The sequence below is a fragment of the Pyxicephalus adspersus genome, chromosome 7, assembly GCF_032062135.1.
Source record: "Pyxicephalus adspersus chromosome 7, UCB_Pads_2.0, whole genome shotgun sequence".
Taxonomy (NCBI): domain Eukaryota; kingdom Metazoa; phylum Chordata; class Amphibia; order Anura; family Pyxicephalidae; genus Pyxicephalus; species Pyxicephalus adspersus.
The window spans coordinates 7,391,013-7,415,039 of record NC_092864.1 but is presented as its reverse complement, the minus strand read 5'-3'; the positions used below and the strand labels follow the sequence as shown (position 1 = coordinate 7,415,039).

At 40.7% G+C, this 24,027-nt stretch overlaps 1 protein-coding gene across 3 annotated transcripts; it reads left to right on the top strand.

Annotated features, from left to right (window-relative positions):
- The first annotated feature begins 481 nt into the window (after positions 1-481).
- CDIP1 (cell death inducing p53 target 1) lies at positions 482-23,752 on the top strand. 3 transcript variants are annotated; one of them, XM_072417353.1, is made up of 5 exons: positions 482-576; positions 12,167-12,267; positions 12,619-12,726; positions 15,487-15,778; positions 18,752-23,752. In XM_072417353.1, the coding sequence occupies exons 2-5, from the start codon at positions 12,183-12,185 to the stop codon at positions 18,861-18,863; spliced, it is 597 nt and encodes a 198-aa protein (XP_072273454.1). In that variant the 5' UTR covers positions 482-576; positions 12,167-12,182; the 3' UTR covers positions 18,864-23,752. The 3 variants fall into 3 exon arrangements, with proteins under 3 accessions (XP_072273454.1, XP_072273455.1, XP_072273456.1); XM_072417354.1 differs by having other exon boundaries at positions 490-549; XM_072417355.1 differs by lacking the exon at positions 482-576 and adding an exon at positions 8,677-9,885.
- The last annotated feature ends 275 nt before the right edge of the window (positions 23,753-24,027 follow it).

Sequence of the window (24,027 nt, the reverse complement as noted above, 5' to 3'; positions counted from 1 at the left end):
AAAACAAACGTTGGGCATGGACGTTGCCATTCTCTACATGTTCTTTTCGATCTAGATTCTAATATTAAATTTGATTGATTTTCATTGATCCTTGATGATTGATTACAAGTACTGAATGTACATTCCACTTTATCAATAATGGTATATGGATAATGATAAATCAATATAACAAGTTCTGCTTGTAGACAGACTTTATTTGCACATTTTCTGCACAATCTCCTAAACATTCAGACTTCATTTAAAATGTAATATACACAACAGATTGGAAAATATTTATATATACACCCAAATCTGTCACAGAAATTTATAGGGTGACTACATTGCACTAATTTAAATTAGATCAGCCCAATGTGTCAGGCACAAAGCAAGTAATAAAGTTAAAACATCTTGAATCCTATCTCCAGCGAATGATCCAGACCGTACCAGAAAAAGGAAGTGCGCGCAATGCATGCTGGGAGTTGTAGTGTGCAGAGGCCGGGGCGGAGACTACAGATCCCAGAGTGCAGTGCGAGGAGTAAACAGGAGCAGCAGGAGAGGTGAGAAGTGGAGGTGAGTTCAGACGTCACTGTGTGAGAGGTAAGTCACCCTTGGGGCCCCTGAGAGCGCCATACAGGGGGGCTGATGCTAAGTGTGCGGTATGTACATGGGATATGTATCGTTTGCAGGGCAGCTGGCTGCTATAACACCATGGTGTATGTAAATATTACTGTGAGATGTCATATGTATGGGGGTCACGTGATCATCTTATCATTATCATATGTATTACCCTGAGGGACCTGAGTGCATGATATTATATGGGGGGGTACTAGGAGACTACAGCCAGAGACCCCCATAAATATTATATGTTACATCTATATTATATTACATAAATTATCTCTATATTATATATATTATCTCTATATTGCTGGTACAGTATTGTGTATGCATATGTCACTATACCCTTTATGTATGGGATGGAGACTGACACCTCACCCTCATATACATTGCATGTCTTTCTCTCTTCTCTCACTCTCTCTCTTCACTCTCTCCTCTGTCTTCTCTCTCTCTCTCTCTCTCTCTTTCTCTTTCTTCTCTCTCTTCTTTTTCTCTCTCTCTCTGTCTTTTTTTCTTTCTCTTCTCTCTTTTCTCTCTCTCTCTCTCTCTCTCTCGCTCCCTCTCTCTCTCTCTCTCTCTCTCTCTCCCTCTCTCTCTCTCTCTCTCTCTCGCTCCCTATCTCTCTCTCTCTCTCTCTCGCTCCCTATCTCTCTCTCTCTCTCTGTTTTTCTCTTTTTTCTCTCTCTTCTCTCTCTTTTTCTCTCTCTCTCTCTCTTTCTCTTCTCTTCTCTCTTTCTCTCTCTCTCTTTCTCTCTCTCTCTTTCTCTCTCTTTCTCTCTCTCTCTCTCGGGGAGCAGAGGTACTGCTGGGCACCCTAATATATGTATTCTATGTATATATGTTTTAGCTTATATGAATGTTTGATATCTCTCTCTCTCTCTCTCTCTCTCTCTCTTTTTCTCTTTCTGTTTTTCTCTTTCTCTCTCCCTTTTTTTCTCTCTCTTCTCTCTTTCTCTTCTTTTTCTCTCTCTCTCTCTCTCTCTCTCTCTCCCTCCCTCCCTCTTTCCTCTATTTCTCTTTCCTTTCTCTCTCTTTCTCTTCTCTTCTCTCTTTCTCTTTCTCTTCTCTCTTTCTCTCTCTTTCTCTCTCTCTTTCTCTCTCTTTCTCTCTCTTTCTCTCTCTCTCTCTCTCTCTCGGGGAGCAGAGGTACTGCTGGGCACCCTAATATATGTATTCTATGTATATATGTTTTAGCTTATATGAATGTTTGATATGTTAACATTTCGGGTGTTCCTGGCTGTATTAAATATCCGATGGGGGGAGGGGGTGCTAGTGGTGTCTATCTGCATATTATAGGTGTGTGGGGTCACTGATAATACTCCCCATCATATGTACATATACTGTATTATATACTATTTTCTATATCCTTGGTACATCACATACATTATTGATGGAGTAAGGGGCACTATTGCAGTACGGACATGGCCTGCCCCTTTCTGCAATAATGACCGGCCTGATCACATGATTTAATATTCATACGCCTGTGCCTTTATTGCAGCCAATGCAACTGTAGACTTCATCAGCATAGGAATTAAAAACCAAGCTGAAAACAATATTGTCAGAAAAAAAACATAGTATTTCTTTCTGATACACAGTACTTTATTAAACTACATGCCGTCCAGTTAGTTAGGATGTTCTGTTATGGGATAGCACTATGATTTTGTATTGTGTGCGCAGATAACATCGGAGGTGGGAAGTGAACTCAGATACCCAGCTCTACAATAGAGATCACTTTACTGCAATGCCGTGATAATAAAAGCGCCTTTTGTGGTGTGATCATAAATGATTTCTTAGCTAGCTGTGTGAACGGATCCATATGATCATATGATCCATATGATGCATTATATAATTCATCAGCTGATTGCACATCAGTGCCTGAGCCTTTCTGTGTGGCTCAGGGTCCCCTGTCTATGGGGGAACCCCATCAAGTATAATCCGAGCAAACAGGACATAATCCAGCTAGTGACGGTTCTGTCTTGGTTCTGTCCTGTTTGCTCCGGTTATCTGCACTGGAGTGCAAGTGTAGACAATACGTGTTATATAACCTTGCTTCCTGGTCGGTGACCGCACTGCCCGGACGGCCAGAACCGGTCTCAACTCAAAGTCTGTTTACACAACATTGAAGAAAGAAACATTGAGATACAACGTCCTCGCTGTTCATGTCATTACAGCAAAGGCCCGGGTCCTACCAGCGCATAGCTGACATTGGGGCACTGGGTTCATATTAATTCCTGATAGTATACCAGTGTACAATGCTGAAAATGCCCAAAATACTCTATTTGTGTTACCAAAGTTTTTTGTGTTGCCACCTCCTAGGAAATACAACATATTAGGAAAAAAATTAAACTCAAAATTTAAAAAATCACACCTTTAATCCCACAGATCCATCAGGAGTTTTCTTCATTTGGGTCCCGTGTCATCCCAGTATCCGTCTTCGGCCTGGCGCAGATGAAGCGCTGGATGCCAAAATCGTCTTCTGGTTTCTTCTTCCTACCTCACCAATCTTGCACTGCGCATGGCAGGTGACATAGATGGGGGAAAAAGATTTGCTGATCCCACTGCGCATGAGTTTGGCAATTTTTTTTCTTCCAATAAAGAAAGGGCTCCTGATCTCGAGCATGCGCAGAAGGAGCAGCCAAAACCCTCCCGAGATGCATGACGTAGATATCCCAGAAGGCTTTGTACTTCATTCTGTGTTTATCACCGCAGCCCTTTTATGTAAAGTAAAAATTTGGAGTTTAAGGCTGAACTACTCTAGAAAGCAAGGAGTTATGTGGCATTATATTATTGCATGTTTAATTGATATCTTGATTTTTGACAACAATAGCAACAATGTTCAAATTTTCAAACAACATCAGTAGCTTCCGATGCGTTGCGCAGGAGACCGGCTTCTTCGGGAGATTTACCAAGCATGTAGAAATCGCGTTTCATACATAACTGAAGTACAAATACGGAAATAAGGAAAAATCTTTAATCTCATATAAAACAATTTTGAAGCACCTATATAGAAGTGAACATTGACATAACGATCAAAAAGTATAAATATACAACTACATTGTTCTTATTTTAAGACGGGTGGGAAGAAATTGTAGGCAGGTGGCAGTCCCTGCATTGTGACCCAATGCTTCAGTAATCACCCAAAAACATTCTGGAGGTTGCTGAAAAGTGCCAGGTGGTGCGCCCAGCTAAAAGGGGCTGGGGAAACACTGAATTACCTATAGGTTGTCGTACAGAGCACACTGCTTAGCAACCTACTGCCATGCAGGATATTGGTGCAATAAGCTGCCCTGATGCAACACATATCAGTGCAAATGTACTGCCATAGTCTGTGCTTTTAAAAATTCAACATGTGCAGTGGAATGCCCTGACACAAAGCATAACCAAATATAGGTTTATAGGTATATAATATATATATAAATAATATAGTATATAGGTTTACCTGTCGTATGTACTGTGACCAAAACATCCTAAAGGACTGATATCACCCCCTAGGTCTGTAGCCACGTACATAATTTTGTTCAAAAACACTTAAAATTCTGTTATCATCGCTCTTCTTCAACCTTGATGTAAAAAGTGTTTAATCTGCAAATATCCAAATATTTCACAGGTGGGGATGTCAAATTTATCTTGGAGTGTCTCAAAGTAGATGATACCTGATAAATCCAGAAAATGATAGATTCTCCACAATTGAAATCATTCAGGGTACTCAAAGCCAGGCTGAAACAAAGGAATACCCAATATTGTTGCCACAGGTGTATATGAAGTCATCAATTCCACCTTTTTTTCTAATTTGATCCCAAACCTGCAGCGAATATGAAAGTATGGGATCCCCGCCTAGACGATGGGACCCACAAAACATTTTCAATATACAATTGTGCTGATTTCTGTTTTTCCAGATGAACCCCCAGCAGTGTCCTATTCTGTTTGTAATAAATTAATGAACCAATCTGGGCCGCTACATACTAAAAATACAATTGTGGTACAGCAAGCCCGGCCTCTAGATTGCTGATGATATAAAACTTGTTTGGAAATTCTGGGTCTTTTAGAGCCCCAAATAAATGCTAGCATTCCCTTCTGTAAAATAAATAAAAACATTTTGTATGGTATCTTAACGGGTAAAACCTGCACCAGATATACAAATTTGGGCAACCATGTAATTTTAATCAAGGCAGTTCTCCCCATCCACGATATTTGTTATCTCTTCCATGATTCTAACAGCATCACTCAATGTTTGTATAAATCTGGTATATTAGCATCATACAATTTATCATATGTGGGTGTAATATGGACCCCTAAATAACTGATTCTAACAGCATCACTCAATGTTTGTATAAATCTGGTATATTAGCATCATACAATTTATCATATGTGGGTGTAATATGGACCCCTAAATAACGTAGACGCCGCTCTTCCCATTTAAATGGAAATGATTCCTGTAGCAATCTAACCATTTCATTAGTTAATGTAATATTTAATGCTTTACTTTTTGAGCTATACACTAGTAAACCATCAAATTTCTGGAACTTTGATAAGAGAAATAATAAATTCGGTAGGGACACTAGTGGATTTTTTATACATAGCAGGACACCATCTGCGAATAAAACTAAGTTTATGCTGATAATCTATTTTCAAGAATAGTGAATCTCTACGAATAGTCTGTGCCAACGGCTTCATTACTAAGACAAATAACGGTGAAAGTGGACATCCTTGTCCAGTGCCCCTACCTATAGGGAAATACGAAGATCAAAAGCCCATATATTGAATAAATGCCTTAGGCGTTGCATATAATGAAGAAACCCAGGAGGAAAAATAGGGACCAAATCCCTAATGTTCCAATAATCACATTAAATATAGCCAAAGCACTGAATGAAAAGCCTTCTTTATATCTAAGCTTAAAAACATTGTCGGTTGTTTAGTTTTATGGGCATATTACATTAAATGCATCATCCTACGAATATTATCTCCTGCCTGTCTCCGTGGAATAAACCCTCTTTGATCTGATGAAACCAAGAGCTCTATTCCCTGACTCAGTCGCGAAGCCAATATCAATGCCAATAACTTAGCGTCAAGATTGGGTAGGGACATAGGCCTATAATTAGACCACACCGTAGTGTATCAGATTTCAGCAACATACTAGGATCCGAACATTCAACCTCAAGTACCCCATTAAAAACTTGGGTTAAAAAAGCAACCAGTTCTTCCATAACATTTTTATATTAGCTTGCTTAAATCCATCCGGTCCAGGCCGTTTATTCGTCTTTAGCTGTTTTATTGCTTGCATTATCTCCTGAGGTGTAATAGTCGCCTCAAGCCTTTCAGCGAAATTGGTATTTCTGGCAAATCTAAATTAGAAAGGAACTGTTCCATGCTCACTTCATCAAACTCTTGTGATGTCTGATAAAGGCATTGCAGCCCATCATAAATTTCCTTTAAATTATAATCTGGATTATTAGTTAGGCCAACTCTCCCAATTCCTAAACGGTATGGGGTGAAATGTTTCTCAGAATATTTGAGTCTATTTGCCAAAAGGGTATGGGGTTCATTCCCATAAGTATAATATTTATTTTTAGTCCATCTTAACTGCTTCTCTGTTATAGTTGCTCCACACAAATTTAACTGTGTCTTTATTAAATTCTAAACCAGTTCTCGACTAGGCGACTTCTGAAACTGCATTCGAAAAGACCTGTATTCCTGTTCCATTTGTGTAAGATTCGCCTCTTTTTAAGACGAGATGCTCTGATTACTGCCTTATGTGCTGCCCAAAATATAGCAACAGAGACCCTAGACTCCTTGTTTATTTTAAAATATTCTAGAGATTTAATATGTGATCAGTTTTTAAGGGATAAAAGTACGACTATTTAAGTAGTATTGCGGAGCCTAAACATTTTGAGGTAAGGAAAAAAATGGAAAGAGAAGAAAAGTGTCTCTTTAAGGCAATAATATTATAAAATTAATTAAAATCTTTTATTTGTAATTGATGAATTAAAATTACCTAACAAATACACATATATAGATTAGTACTCTGACACTATGAAGCTAGATACATTACATTGGGTTGGTTATGATGTATACCAACTCCAATCAGGTAAAGGTCAGTATATATATTTTCTTATTAATGGTCTGTCCCGTCGCGTTTCACCCTCGTGGGCTTCCTCAGGGCAGTTGAGACCTTGGTATATTGACCAGATAGCAATATAATTATTGGGAACAGTAATTGAACTTGCACCCAATTGCCACAATAGTAAAAAAGGGGAAGATAGTATTCTAAATGCACTTTGGACTATATCTTAGTTGAGTATTATTGATTAGTTGTTAGAGTCGTTGATGGTGTAATAATAGGTGAGGTAACCTGTCGAAGTCCCAATACGGAACCCAAAAACAGACGTTCAATAGGGATATTATGTGTTGATGATTAGAGCTATCCCTTCCAACAATGTAATCAATAGTGTCTGAGGAAGATTGATATTCAATCCCTGTTTTAGTCAATAACCGAGAAAAAATAAAGCAGAGAGAGCTGGTGGTGGCCGTCCAAAGAGGCTCACGATGGTGAAACGCGTCGGGAGAGACTAGGATCTAGGGTATAAAGAAGAAAATTCTACACAAACTGCATCGTGGTCAGACCACGAGATTACCACAATAGCACTAGAAGATAGCAATTGTAGGGTAACTGTAATGCGCCTGGGCACACAAACCACAACCAACTCCAGATATCCTTCAATCAGGCTTTATTCAGTGTCATAAAGCACAGTAAGGGTTAAGTCCAAATAAGCAAAGTACAAATGGGTAAGGCAAAGACAGGTCAAGAACAATCCGAGGTCAGGGCTGGCAGCAGGCAGAATGGTCAGTAACAATCCGAGGTCAGGGCAGGCAGAGTTCAAGCGGAGTCAACTTCAGACCAGGTCACTAAGGAGATGACAAAAGCAGGTAAACTTAACCAACACAATGACACACCCTAGCACACTGAGTTCACAGAGGCTTATAGCGGGCAATGGTGTACAGGACAGGCTCTCCTTAAATGGCCAGAGTGACCAATGGCCTTGCGCCACCTGCGGCCGAGGGAGAGGGAGGCATTGTAGCACGCGCACCTCTTCCCACAGCACCCCTAGGACGTGCACTACTTTGCACATGCAAACGAGTGCTGAGAGCAGGATATGCAGTAACCACATCTGAAGGGATGCAAGGGATGCCGCCTAGCTGAATAGTAGTTTGGCCAGGATGGATCCCTCCGCCTGCAGAGAGAGACAAGCTGCAAGTAGAGCAGCAGCCTCGGCCATGCTGCCTGCTATAGCGGCGTCTCCCTCTGTGGCTGGGATCCCCAGGGACACCGCGGGCTCGCAGGACGGGTAAGTCCCTTACAGTAACATTTGAAACAAAAATATGATCTATCCATGTAAACCGTTTATGAGCATGAGAATAGTGTGTGTATTCTAGCGCCCAAGATGTTTTTCTCACCTTAGCATCTCTGAGTGCAATAAATCCCGTAATGCCCTTGTGGTAGAAGGATCTTTATGATGTATTAATGGAATAAGTATGCTTTTTTATCCAAGCTAGGTATTATTGGAGTATTAGAGTCCCCACACATAAGTAAACCTTGTACATACACATGTAACAGGTGAAACACATGAGTAAAAAACGGAACCTGATTCTCATTAGGTTTAGGTTTTAGGTTTTTGACTTTAGAGACATAAAAGAACCTAAACTTAACTAAAAAAGAAAAAAAAATGTTCTTCAGGAGAGGGAGGTAGAAACAAACCCATCTATCCACAAGAACAAAATCACATATAAAACATAGACCGTACCACAAAACCTCCCAGCATTACATCCATTCTCTGAAATCTAAGCGAGATTCAATATTTGGTAAGACAAAAACCTTGCCCACCCAAAAATATATCTTCAAGCGCAACACCCCCTGAATATTTAATACTGAGGGTTGCATCACAAGATAGGTAAGGATTCACTTTAATCCTTGTAATAAAACCTCATAAATACATCAGATTGTTTTAAGATTCATTGCCCTTGAGTTGACGCTATACCACCAGTTATTCTATTCAAACAAAGAGAAGCAAAAAATAAAAACTACATCTTCTCTGCAATCAAAACGTATCTATCCCTATTATATTAGGCCAGGTGAGGAAGTAGGTTACTTCTTTCAGTTCGGCTGCATGGATGGTTTCAATTTAGATGGAGAAGTTCCCTCAAAGCGATTATGTTTCAGGCGTTGCTGTAATGCTTTCGATGGAGATGTAAAGGTCTCTCTCTATTTTGTCAGAACAAGAAGATTGTGGTGGTAATGGTAAACCCAAAGCTTGGAAACATGTTAATGCTTCAGACAATGTAGTAACAGTTTGAGGTCTGCCATTATCTGAAAATATAAGCTTGAATGGATGCCCCCAGCGATAACTAATGTGTTTTCCTGAAGAATCTGCAAGTAGGGCCTCAACTACCTACACCCCTGAATAGCTGGGACCAAATCAGCGAATATTTGATAATTATAATTAACCTTGAAAAACAGTTGGCACTTAGAGCAGGCCATTCGTTGGATTGTATCTTTCATGCCGTAATAATGGAATTTTACAACCACATCTAGGCGGCCCTTCCTGTTTTGGCTTACTAAATGTGAGGTCAATTTGATCCAATTCAAGTCTCTCCAAAGGTATTTCAGGACATATCTCTTGGAATAAAGCTGTAACCACGGATGGCAACTCCGTCACAGATTCAGGTATCCCACGTATACCCAAGTTAGAGCGCCTGGACCTGTTCTCCAAGTCCTCAAACTTATAATGTAACAATTGTACCTCATTTTTGTAGTGTTCAATCTCTTCTTCCTCGTGGCCTTCCAGTACTGTTGTAACATCATCCATGCGTTCTTCCAGCTGCACTGTGCGATGACCCAGTAGCGATGACCTGCCGCTCTTTTCAAAATGATCTGTTATCTTTTTAGTTGTTAAATCCAATGCTGTCTGTAGAATACCCTGAAATTTTTGTATCAAGCCTTCTGTGTCGCTAGATGTTCCTTGCATGCTTAAAACAGGTGAGCCTCTAGCCAAAAAATCAGGCTTTCTGGAGCCCTCACCCTCTTCTGTACCCTGGCTTTCAGGAGAGTGGAGCAGCGCCATCTTAACTGCATCACGTGTTGGAGCCGCTTTTGCTGTAGTCTTAGGCTCCTGTTTTGCCTTGTCGCGTGCCAACATCATCCAAGCCACCTACACCGTGTGTAATCGCGCCGCCAACCTGTCCTTCATCAGTGTCGGTCCACCCGCTAATCGCACGTACAGCTGCCTGGCATTCCTGGTGAGTCATGGAGCTGACCTAGCATCCTGCCATACGTTCGCTCCGCACACTGTCTGGCTTTGATGCCTAAATTACAAGTTTGGCTGGACAGAGCCACCGGTTAATAGGATCTAGAGCAGTGTTTCCCAAACTTTATAACATGGGGAACACAGTGTTTAACCCAGATATCTTTGAGGCTGGGTGGGAAGAAATTGTAGGTGGATGGTGGCCTCTGTATTGTAATGCAACCTCTGTATTGTAATGTAACCATCCAAAAACAGCCGGGTGGTTACTGACAAGTGCCGGGTGGTGCACCCATCTAAAAGGGGCCAGGGACAACACTGGGAACCCTTGAATAAACTTTCAGGAACCCCCTTCTATAATTACTATGTCTACAGCCCACAATATATTAGGTTGGTGGTCAGTGGGAAGAATTCCTCTTACATTGCTGGCCATTGGGAAGAATGTCACCCTTACAGATAGCCAAAAAGATCATTGGTGTCACCTAAACTGACCTGAGAGGTGCAAACTGCTCAAGGAACCCCAGCAACCTCTGGAGGAACCTTCTAGTGATCCAGTGTATCTCTGTATACAGGTCTTTATATTTAAAGCAAACCTGTATCTGATCTGAGCCCTGTGTAAGCTCTGAATAGCCCTGGTTGGAGATCACACAGATCTAGTAACACTCCCTGTCCCATGGAACAGTTCTGGCCAATCAGCAAGTGCCATTTCTGTCAGGTGGGAGGGAGGAGAGCCGCTTCCTCCATGCCTAGCGGTATTAGATATCTGTTGGTGGAGGAGGCAGAAAAGTAACGAATGGTGGGCATTAAAAGCCAATCCATAACAATCAATTTATTTACAGACTCTTTAAAATGAACCTAGAAAAATAAAGCTGATGCAGTATTCCCCAAAAAATTTTAAGCTTGTTGGAAAGAAGCTGTTGGTGGGTAGCAGCCCCTGTATTGTGACACAACTCATCAGTGACCACCCAAAAACAGCCGAGTTGTTACTCAAAAGTGCCGGGTGGTGCGCCCAGCTAAAAGGGTCTGGGGAGAACACTGCATGTCGCTGTAGAACTGGACAGCGGAGTGCGTACATAGTAATTAGCAGGATTCTCAGGATGTGGCCGGTAATTATAAACATTGGGACTGGTAGTCTGAAGGAGACGGGATGCAGGGAGTCACACAACATCCTGTATATCCTTGTCACATTTGGCTCACATACCCAGTCCAAACACAATGGCCTCCGCGTGTCCAAAGCTTTCCTTTCTAAACACCCCCCCCCCCCCCCCCTACACCACCACATGTGACCCTTTGTTTTTGTGTCAGTCATTCTAATGGTGGGGTGGCTCTATAACGATCATATAGTCCTATAGGTTATAGGACTGCAAAATTACTGTTACAGCAACCAATTGGAACAGGGCTGTCATGTGCAACAAGTGCACCTATCGTCACATTTTTAACATCATGTAAAAGGGTGGCTGTCCGTATTATATAATGGAAAAATGTGGGTTTGTTTGCGAGGGGGTCCCGACCACTTTCTACAAAACTTGCAGCATCCTGAAATACTTGTGTCACATATACCAGTAGGCTGCAAGCTGCTCCTTCTGCACACTTATTTGTTTACATTTAGAGGAATACATGTCAATGTTCTCCCCAGCCCCTTTTAGCCGGGTGCACCGCCTGGTGCTCTTCAGATCTAGTAATATTTCTAGGGAGAATACTATGAAGGTTCGGTTAGTTATATTGTTGTGCCCCAATTTTCTGATCCAAAAACCAATCTGAAATTGTGAACCAAAAACATATGCAAGGTGTTCATGATTGTTCACAGACAGAATCACCTCCTGATGTTTTGATCAGTGGGATATCGCCTAGACTTTCCTGGACAACGCCAAGAGCTGAGCTTTACAGAGGATTCTCCGGAATATATAACCAATGTTTGGGATTGGAGCTTATTTCCTGACAGAATCTCCGGAATGTAGAACAAATAATTGGGATTCCATCTGTAAAAAAGCAAAAATATTTTTATCGGATTGCAGGGGGGGGTGAGTTGCAAACCACAGCAAGGACTTTTTTTGACATCCAGCAAACCTGAAATGCATTTGTTAAAAATCGTTTGCTATTGGTTGGCAAACGTTTTTAATCCTGGACCAGGTGTATTCCAGGTTTGCTGAATTAACTAGGTTCAGGCTAGGCAGACTCTCTTATACTGACTATGTCTTAATCACCTTTTATGTAGGAGAAAATCCTATCTGGTTACCTTTGTAAGTGGTGAATGTAATTGTCATCCTTTTCTTTTTTAGATCTATCCATAGCACCATGGCCAGTGACCCGCCGCCTCCTTACCCTGGGGGGCCTACAGCCCCACTGTTAGAAGACAAGCAGAGCTCCCCCAGCATGGAAGGTAAGGGGTTATAGTTTATCTTTTCTCCTAAGTCCAGGTAAACACGTGCAATAATGATCTGTCACAATACTTTCCAACAACAGAAGACTAAAACATTGCATGAACGAGTGCTGTACATACATGCCATTCTGCACTATGGAGGGGGGGGGATAAGAACCACGAAGCGGGAACCCCCCCCAACTTTTATTGTGATCGCTCATCGTCTGACAGGCGCTGTACACACGCCGGATTCTCATTCAATATCAGCCCTGAGGAGATTATCGTATGAGAATCATCTGACGTGTGTACATAGCCTAACTTTCATTATTACACTTCACAATCGCTTAATTTAATGTTTATTGTTAAATTTAGATCACAGACAAGCACCAGGGGCTTATCCGCCCAGCATGCCCTTTGCCCCACCAGATTCTGGACCTCCTCCATATGAAGCTACCCCAGGATATATTCCCCCGAACCCAGGTAAGTCCTCTTCTACATATATTCACCTTCTGTGTATCGCTTGTAACCTCTGCTAAATAAAGCCTGTCTGTGTTACCCACGACCACCAATCGGGTAGCACTTGGCCAGTATGTGCCAGCATGCTTTATAAAGCAGTTTCCTCTCCCATAACTCCACTATTTCTCACTGGTGTACATGATGTATGCTTATAATGATGTGAAATGTATGTACGCCCCATGGAAATGATTGACTATTTTACCAAGATAATATAAGGGGTGAAAGTATTGTCAGAAAATATATTTCTGCTTTAACTTTGGCATATGGACTCACATTCTTATCTAGAAAGCTTTATATAATGCAACTTCATAGTTATCCTGATGATTGCAAGCTCCTTAGGCCCTGAAACAGCAAAGCAATCTAAACCATAACTTTTTCACCACCGTTCTTTAAAAAGGCCGGTCTGCCACCTACCCCACATACAGCACACAGAACCTGTTCATGCAGCTGTGATCTCATTGCATCGGACGGTAATGGATGTTAAATCCCACTGCTGTGGCCTTTTCCATTTCCTCAGCGATCTCAATAAACACAAAAAAGGAATGTAATGTACCACATCCTCTGTGCACAGATAGCTCAGTTAATGAGAAGCCAGGCGGGTAAGTGTACTTTGTCTAAACTGAATGAGATTACAGTTAGCAAGAAGCATCTCAGTGCATTAAAGCAGCAGATACAAACATGACGGAGTCATTTGAGGTGATTCCCCTTGGGAATCGGCACAGAATTTATATAAACGAATCGTTCAATCTCCTTCTCCAAACATGAACCTGAGAAATAAACATCACATTCCTCTCTGCTTTTTCTCCCTTGTCTTCTTTGTCTACAGTAAGAAGTGTTATTGTCGCGCTGGGAGTGCTGTTTAGGATCAGGAAACTTGTATTGAGAGGAAAAGGCAGCCAGTGCCAACCAATCATAAAAATGCTAATTACATGGCTGCCATATTTTCCTAATATAATAACACCTAATCCTTCTCCTTTGTTTTGATGCCAACCCCAATATTTGAGCGCTAAATATTCAAGAAGACAGAAAAGGCTGGGGATTGTGAGCAATTTAAGATGTTTATTTCAAATATAACAAAAGCCTCAAGGGAGATGAACAAAATGACTGATTACATTTCAGCACGTTACTTTCAATATTGCTAGGTCATTCTCTTTTAAAGCTTCACAGGAGATGGTGCCTAGCGTCTATACAAGAACCACTAAATAAGTTCCATATGTAAATGAAACGTCTCAAGCCCAACACGTTTTGCCGATAGGCTTCCTCATGGGATGCACTGAGAATGTTACAAAACTGTGCAATAGAGCAATACAAAAAATAAAGCATGTATTATAATTCAAAAATTTCCAATGTACAAGCACTTAAGTTATCTTGTGAAAGTCCTAAATATTATCAAGAGTATGAACAACCAGTACATAAAGGAAATATATGTGAAGGCATAATTATCCATTGACTGTGAAGTGAACATTTGCTCTGCTCTTCCTCATCCAACCAAACCATTTTTTTCAAGTTTTTTTCTCTTTCTTACCCTGTAAAGGAAAATAATACCCTCACTGGTGCCATATCAGCGTGCTAATCCATCTCTGCAAATGAGCTTGCAATAGATGATCACAGAAAGTCATTTTGCTCTGCAGATCCCTTATCTAGCTCTGCACAGCTGGTAATAAGTGTCCACATCCTGCAGTCAGTGGTGTGGATGTCCAAGAAAGAATCCCCTTTTTACTGTGAACAGAAGAAGAGTTTCTAAGCCAACCCCCAAAAATGTACTACATGAAACATTAATATTACTTTACCACAGTCTTTACCACAGTCTAAGGTCAATTTGGGGGGAAGCCAATTACCTTAACTGCATGTTTTTGGCATGTGGGAGGAAACCCATACAAGCACACCAAGAACTTTTAAACTCCATACATATAGTAATAATATAATTATTTACCTGTTCTTAGATGTGCTGGCTGCAAGTGTTTCTTTTTTTTCCCTGTACCAGGATGACAACACTCACTTGCCATATAAAGGAGCAGCGTTGTCACACTAGAACAAGTAGTGTGTTATGACTACACTACCCCTCTCCTACTCTCCTTTCCTTTCCTTCACATAGAGAGAGGAGAACTGTAGTCCTCAGAGATAACTGAAAACCATATACCTGGTATGAGTGCAGCACAAACCGAGCACAGAAAGGTATCAGCTGTCAAGGCCGAAGGTATTTTTCAGGGAATATAAAAAACACTTTCAAATTTAGTAGAACAATGTCAACTCATTTAGAAGCTTTCCTATGAAATCCAGGCCATTGGTAGTCTTTAGCAAGACCCCCCCCCGTCCCCCCCGTCCACACTACTCTTTATGAGCACTGTGCAGGGCGGACATGTTGGACCTGCAGAAACTCATAGATCTGCGCTCTGTGTGAGAATAGCAATGCAGACTTTCAGTGTTTTGCTAGCCCAATGCAGTAATTCCAAGCATTACACATATTTATTAAAGGGGAAAAAAATGGTCGTGTTGCCTGACTGAATAACAATAACAAAAACCAGGACCTCGGGTGCACTTTAATACACACGCCAACTTTGAGATCTGTCATTGCCAGGACCAGGGAATTGTTGTCATTGCTTTATGTACATTCACATTAAAAAAATAACTGATACAAACTACCTTTACTATGCCTGACAAGGGTCACTCCAAGCTTTCGGCTGTATATGATAATTATTGTTTATTCTTGTGTTTCTTACCCAGGTTTTTACCCTCCCCCTGGACCCTACGGTCCTATGGGATACTACCCACCTACAACTGGACCGTATCCGTCACAATTTCCATCCCCTGGAGCACACGCCACCACTGTCATCATGCCACCTGGAGCCAGCACTGCCTCCGCCACCACTACAGTGACCGTGCTGCAAGGCGAGATCTTCCAGAGTTCTCCAGTACAGACGGTGTGCCCGCACTGCCAGCAGCCAATCACAACTAAGATCACCCATGAAATTGGGCTCATGAATTTTCTGCTGTGTTGCTTCTGTTGCTTTGTAGGGTAAGTGAAATGGGCCACATCTCTCAGTAATAGTGGTCTGCTGTAGTAGAGACAGTTTACAGTCCCTTGAGTTCCAGTGATTGCTTGTTATCCCTCGGAGATATCCGCATGGAAATCTGTCAGCTGGTCATATTTTCCTAAGCTGCAAATATGGCAACCAGAGGACTGATGTAACAGCCAGACAACAAGCAGTTTTAGAAGGAGTGGTCATACCTGTCTCTTCATGTATAAAGTAGACCAAAACTCAGTTACTAAAAATCTCAAATAGGTTTTCACATGATTATATAACATATTTATTCTATAACCTTATAATTATAACATTATATAAAATATATTTTTTTTAAATCAATTATATTTTTACTTTATATATAAGGGGTTGTCTACCGGTTTATGTAAAGTAAAAGGGTTGATTTTAGGTCCGCTTTAATAATAATACTTGGTGACCTTACCACAAGAATCAACGGTCACATCACAGCTAGTTTACTGATGTCACTATTGCACGTGTGATAGACACCAGTTCTGGTTCGTCTGCTCCCCATCTATACTCAGATATTCACAAAATACATGGCTGCAGGCTGCGTATCATGAATGGCCAGGCATTTACATGATGCTAGCAATGCTGGATATCAGATATGCAAAGTTGATATTGGTGGGCAGCTAGAAGAAACTGTTGGGAAAAAAATGGCTTTATTGGAGTTCAGCTTTAAAGTAAGTGGCATAATAAAACGGACTAAAGTATAAGAACAAAGTAAGGAAGTTGTTTTATAATGATTGTGATCACTAAAACCTTTCCAGGTGGAGGAGATACTCACCTGTCCCCAGTCCATTACAGGGCATCTTGATTGGCCGGGTTGACATAACTCCTGCACAAGCTTGTGGGAGTTCATTCATTCTTGGCATGCGCAAGAGAAGCCGGAGTTGGCAGGCATCTCTGGCAGCAAACGCTGAGCTGCAAAATTGAACAGATGGGTGGCGATCCGGCAGTTTTTATTGGCAATGTTTGCAATATAAGCATGCCTAATTGCTATTGTGGGATTTTAGGATTCCAAAACGTGCAGTAGTCTTGATTTAACACAAGGTGGCAGAGTAATTCTGTCGTCAAAGAATCATATCCCAAATAACACGCTTGGTGTGTGGACACGTGAAACACATTGCAAAATACTTATACTCGCCTGTCTACTTCTGTCCGATTCTCCACTGCACACTTTCCCAGCTAGTCTTTTCCTACTTTGGTCTTCAGTTCGGGCATAGACGAAGCTTATATTTTCACATTAGGAGGCCTCTGCATAGAAAGGTATAAATATAAGATAAAAGGTGAGGCGTATGTGGCCCTACTAAATTAAATGAGTATGCAGTTGCCAACCCCAATTAGAGCAAGACAAAATCAAAAGAATAGGAAAGATGGGTTTTTTAGGCAATAATTAAATGTGTGTATTCAGCATACCTCAGAACGTATGCATTGCAAATTTACAGCAAATATTGCATTCTTGGTACATATAAAGTAAATTAATGGAAATAAGATACAAATAACGCTTCTGCAGCCCCTAAGGATGGATTATATGTAAGTGAAACTTTAATATATCCATACATGAGGCACCATATCCAGGATTATTATGTAATATTCTACACTTGTACCAATACATTTTTCTATCTATTAAACCCCCTAGCGTTCTAATTCTGTCAGTTTTTTGATGCAAAAAGTGATCCTATTTTTTTGCATTGAAATTTTTGTTTATATTGTGGGCCTGTAATTCTTAGGATTAACTCCTGGGTATGATAATTATATTTATTTATTATATTATAATATAAATAATTATTTAAAAAAATAATGAGATATTAGAACACATGTAATTTATAAACAAAAAAAACAAATTAAAAAATTTCAAAAGGTCAGGAATAATAGTGGGAAAAATGTAAACCAGGATACTGGGCAATGATGTTTGGTGCACTAAAATATGTGGTGTTTTTTTTACTGTAAAAACCATTTAAAAGCAGATTACATTGTACCACCCTGGGTGGTATTTAAAAGCACATTACTCAGTAATCTGCTTTTAAATTTCTGTAATGTCCCTTTTATAAGATTTATCACAATATATGTTGATATATTTGTTGAAACCTTCTTTGTACTTTTCCATACTCATGTATATATTCTTATATGTCATTGTACAGTGGTTTTGACATCTCTCTGTTCATCCCCTGAAGAAGCCACGAAACGTGTCGGGTGGAGACTTTTAAGTTCTTGTCATTGAATTATGCAGTTGTTTAGTGAAAAGCACGCAAGCCTCTCAATAATCTATCCTTAGGGGCTGCGGAAGTGTTATTTGTATTTTTTTTCACTTTATATGTACCAAGAATGCAATATTTGTTGTAAATTTGAAATGCATACATTCTGAGGTATGCTGAATACACACGTTTGATATTTGCTTAAAAAAAAACCCTGTCTTTCCTATTCTTTTGATTTAGAAAGGAATAGGACCAAGTTGTCCAACCTTCTGTGCTCGGGATGATGGGATGGGGGAGAAAGAAACATATAGGCCAGGATTTTTATATAAACATGATTTGAGTCTTTGTAAACCAAATCTTTTTAGATTTAGTTCTGTCTGTACCCAGAGGACAAGTGGTGCCAGCTTGATAATAGGAGTTGGTCTGCACATCTTGAATCTAACAGAATCATGGACACAGGTGTATGAGACTTGGGGTTAATGCTGGGGAATGGGGGGTAAATTAAAGGATAACCTATTGAGTTGCTTTCCTCTCACCTGGAACACAAAGCAAAAGGAAATGTCTTTGCAGAGTGCTGTCATTGGAACTGGTGGGTCCTCATCTTCTGTTCCATTATTGGTCAGGACCAATAGTAAGGGTTATTCTTACCCAGCAACATCCAAAAAGCTATAAAAAATGGGGCTTTATTACAATTTGTAATTCCCCTTTGTACTGTCTTAACTTTTTTAATTATTATTTTTTCTTCTTCAGATGTGACCTTGGCTGCTGTCTGATTCCTTGTATGATCAACGATCTGAAAGATGTAACCCACACCTGCCCAAACTGCAAGGCCTACATCTATACCTACCGAAGAATGGGTTAAAGACATCTCACAGGTTCCTCTCCGTCCCTACAGCATCCATCTCAAAGCTACAATCTCATCTTCTCCGCTTTGTCCATCGCCATTCAGAAGCTGTGAATTGAGACTCCTGACATGACTAGGTCAAAGTATACAATGAAGGAAAAACGTCATTTCACACTGACAAACATTTACTATCCGGTGTCTTATGGTGGTGCTATCATCTAGGATACCTGGAAGATGTTGCCGAGGACATTTATGCTGCTTTTAGGACTGCTTAGCTCTAGAAGGTCAATGTGTCAAAATCGCGTCCAGTTCAGATAAGCAAGGATTGGGTTATGACACAACAAGAACTCTATCATAGTTTTACGTTTTCCCAAGTGTGCCTACACTTGGGGAAGCCTGTAAGGCTTGTCAGATTGTCCATCCCATTTCCAGAGTTCAAGTCTGCACTCTCAATCTTCAAGACCATCTTGGCTACCTCAGAGATCAGCGGCATTGGGTGTTTTGAAGACCAGGATTGATTTTGAAGAAGGAAGGTAGACCAATCTTTCCCATCAGGAAATCCTAAGCTGCTTTAAAATAGGACTACAAATTAGAATTTTACCTGATATTTTTTTTTTTTTTTTTTTTTGGGAATCTGAAAAGCTTCAGCGTCCTGCCTTCAATGTGAAGATACCTCAGTCATGGTTGAAAGAAACTGGTTTATGCACACAAAATTTTTTTTTAATTCCCTGAGCTTAGATATTTAATACAATGTGAAACCATTAGGTAAAACAAAATTAGTCATCCATTTGCTGTAGATCGGTGACATCTCCTGGGTTCACAGGCCCTCCACATTTCATAGCCGTTATAAAGTAATCTTGCTCCAGTTTAAAGTTACCTAGCATGCCGCCGAATGGGTGAAATATTCCTGCTTGGCATAAAAAGCCGCCAGCATCTATGCCCAACTGACATGACGGATTGGGTGGACTGAACCTTTAAGTCACAGTACAGTACACTTCGGTTTGACTCCTTTGTTACATTAAATGCGCTGTCTGTCTGTAAGTACTATTGAGTATTTAGCTGTAGATGCAGCAGATTTTTACAGAATATCCTGCAAAATGCCATGCCGATACCTTGCTCCATCTTTCTACAATGCCTATAGTTCGGAATGTTCCATTTATCTGCATCTCATCACAGAGAGGGACTTTGCTTTTTATGGAACTCCTTAATGTGACTCTGTCATGTGCTGTGCCGTGGAGGTGGTTGTTTTATTGGCTGATTCAGGATTATCAGTCCTAGTAGAAGCAACAAGTTGCATTGTTGGCTTTGGTAATCCTTATGTTATAGCCTTATTGCTCGTGCTGTATCAGTCACAGGATTTAAAAAAGGCAGACCCCCTGAGAACTAATATGTGAGCTGTAGATGGATGCTCGTGGGCTTAATCTCCCTTTTGTACATTGTAAAGGCCCCGACAGAAAGATCTCCGCACCTTAAAATGTCCTCTTTTCCTACTAAAGAGGAATCTTTAAGCATCTGCTACTTTATGCGTTAACAGAACCCACAATAATTGATTCTGACCTTCCTACCACTCATCTACTGCTTTGTTTGTCTGTTGGAGCCAACAGGAGGAGTAAAAAATTCATAGGTCCCAACACAGAGATTAGATTGCAAGCTTTCAGTTTCAGATAAGAACAAAGAAAATTGAATGGGAAGCTTCCAAGATACCCTGTTGCTGTGTCCTGCATGGGCTCCATAGGGACCGGAAGAAAAAAATCTTCCCAGTGGAAGGAAATGTTAACCATTTCACACTCTATCCAAAATTATCTCTGGGGTCAGACTTTAAATTTCCTTTTATATATAATCGCTGCAGCAAATTGCATCTCAGACCCAGTTCACAGCATGGAGTTACAAGGATTTGGATTGTCATTCATCTCATCAAGGCCCGGCCCTTGTAGTGTAGCTTAACATCATTAACATGTAAAACGCTTCAGATATCTTAGAACTTGTTTGAATGAATATTTTCTGTATAGAAGCCTGTCCCATGAATCCTGTACAGTTGTCATGCTCTCCGTCCCTGGCATATGGGTCCTCCTGTGTTGTGTCCCCCCGCCATTTCTATAATGTCACGCTCCTTCCGTTAACCCTGAACCCGTGAGAGGGGCATCTTCTGTGATCTATAAACAGATCGAATTCTGATTTTCTCAGGTTTGCTGGTTGATCGTTGCGTCCGGCTGTGCGTTGTTGCCTTTGCCTGAAAGTTGCATAGAAATCTATTTACTGTATAATTCTGATTATTTTTATGAATTCATAATACTGCCTAATGTCAGTTTGTTTGTATTATATGTTAAATATAGGCTGGTGTTAGATACTGCATGTCAGTCCTCATTGGGTTAGATAAAAAATACCTGTCTGCTGGGGACTATAATGACTTGGAATAACTATTCTAATGAATTTTATTTTTTACAGTCCACAAAAAATGCTGTGCAAATAGAACTCCATATAAAATGTTGCAAGGAAGGGCAGTAGCGTGAAATAGTCATGTTAATGGTTAAGGTCTTTAGGGCACAGGCTCTTGAACCATCCGTTGTGGTCAGATTCTACTTGTATGTGTACCATAGACATATTGTTTAGGCCAGGGGTCCGCTGGAGCTTGTTAGGGGTTCTTTGAGCAATGAGCAGTTTCTGCCTCTTAGGTCAGTTTAAGTAACACCAATGATCTTTTTGGCTAGGAGACATTCTTATCAGTGGCCAGCAATTAAAAGCGGAAGTAAACTGAACAAAAAACTCACTTTTACCTTTGTAGATCCATCCGGAGATTTCCTGGATAGGGTCCCGCGTCATCACAGTATCCTTCTTCGTCCTGGTGTTGAAGAAGTGTAAGGGTGCCGCCATCTTCTTTGGCCTTCTTCCTCCTCCTTCGTACTTCACCCGATCCCACACTATGGAAGTGGGAAATTGGGAGACTTAGATGGGGAAAGAAAGGAGCAGCCCAAAACCCCCCAGGATGCATGACGTATTTATTCCGGGAGGCTCTGCTCTTCTAGTCAGTCCTGATCACCGTAGAGAAAGGGTTTTAACCCCCCCCCCCCCCAAAAAGGTAATTTTTACCTTACATAAAAGGGTAGACAACCCTTTTATATATGTAAGGTAAAACTTTTATTTGGGTCCTCTTTAAGGGGGATTTTTCTCCTTGACTCACTAATATCCTGTGAGCTGTGGATAATATAGCCGGGGTCCCTAAAGACCCTAAAGATTTTCCAATGTTAAAAAAGCCATGGGATCCGCAGTTGGTTTTATTCCCAAGAGTTCTTACAATTGACCTCCGTGACTCCTGACAAGGCATTTCCCCACCTCAAAAGTTGAGCAATAGAAGGTGCAAGGACAAAAGAATGCCATTCCAAAAGTATTGGAGTCCACAGCAGTCCTCAGATCGAAATCCAAGACATTACAGGAGCTGCAAGGTTCTGCTATCAGAACATTTCACCTATAATGGTAAATCAATAGTTAATCTAAAAGTATGCTTCAGCAGCCATGTTTAAAACTTGCACTTTTGATTCTTTTCAGTTTATGTGGCCCTCATACTCTTCCTGTTTCTTTTATAAATTACAGTGCTGTTACACAACCATGTGGATCCGTGCCATTAAGTTATACGCATACTTGCGTTATACTAACGTTTCTCAGACACTGGTTGGCCATGGGACACCATCACTATATCGTACAGATGAGACTGTAAAGCACAAATATATTTTTATTAGACAGTGGTCATTTGTTTCTTCTAGAAATTATAATAGCAAAGCAGAATAGAGTTCCCTTTTTATGGTTACTTTTGCAGAAAAACATAGCTTAAGGCAGTATACTGGCTGCCGTGATCACAAGGGAACGATAGGAATGCTGTTCCATAGTATTTAATGGATACAAGCTTTTATTTTTTCAGGGCAAGAAGATTGGACAGTAGGTTACAAAAACTAAAAAAGATCAGACCTGCCGTGGCTATAACCCCCTAAGCATGCTTGACTTTACTTCGGTGTACTTAGCCGGGAGCTTGTCTTTCCCCAGCTGAGACCTCCGGCTGTATTGTGGGGTGTCCTTTGGAGGATGATTGTATTTCCCTTGCTGAGACTTGCAGGTGTGTTGTTGGGTGGCCTTGCCCCGATTTATTTTGAAATTCCATCACTGTGCTACACTTGATGCATGCTTAGCAGGGATGAGATCATACCCCTTTTTGGGTTTTCCAACCTCCAGTCCAATTCCGAAACAGCCCTCTTGTCATGGAGAAAGCTATGTCCCTAAATGAACTCTGGCTTTCATGGGGAATACAAAGGACCCCATTGCTTGCAAAGACGATCATCGCTGCCCTCCCTTACAGCATTCAGCAAGATGGTATTACAAGACTGAAGTGAGAATGAAGCGATATGATAAATGCTTTAGGCATGCTTTGATATTTGCATCTGCACAGACAACGAGTAGATGTCAATGTGTACAGCTGCATGCTGCCCTTAAAGCCAACTTATAGTCAATAATTTATAGATGGAGGCTGATATTTTAAGGCCAGAGCATAAATTCTTCTTCTTGTAGCCCTGTTGCCTGCATGGGCGCGGCACATTTTTGATCTTTGGATTTAGTGAACTTTCTCAGTTGTCAGTGAGTGCACAAAATTTCGAAAACGGCCGTCCATATCCCAGAGCATGGAATTGGCAGCTGGGCCGATTTTTATGTTTTCTTTTTTGCAAACTGGAACTGACGTAAACCACCAGCACACGTAGCTTTCCAAGAGGTTTTTTTTTGTTTTGTTTTTTTGTAAATTTTGCCAATTTAAACCTGATGTGACCTTGGCCACCGCCACAAGAACCCCTGTGGCAGCGGATTCCTCTAACTGTGAAAATGTTTATTTAATAGTATGTTGCATTAAAATAATGACCTAACAATCATCGACTGATGCCGTGCTTTATATTGCTGCGTTTTCTTTTCCAGAGACACTGTGCATCTGCAAAAACAACCCAGATTAAATACAAACATGTATATTTATCACTGTGGACTTTTTCATGAATAGAGAGAAGCAAAATCTAGAGTACAGCGGTACCTTGGTATAAGTCCTTAATCCGTTCCAGATCCTTGGACTTACACCAAACAAATTTTTCCCATTAGAAATAAAAAGGAAAATGATTAATCTGTTCCCATGAAAAAAAATCCCATTGTTATTGGC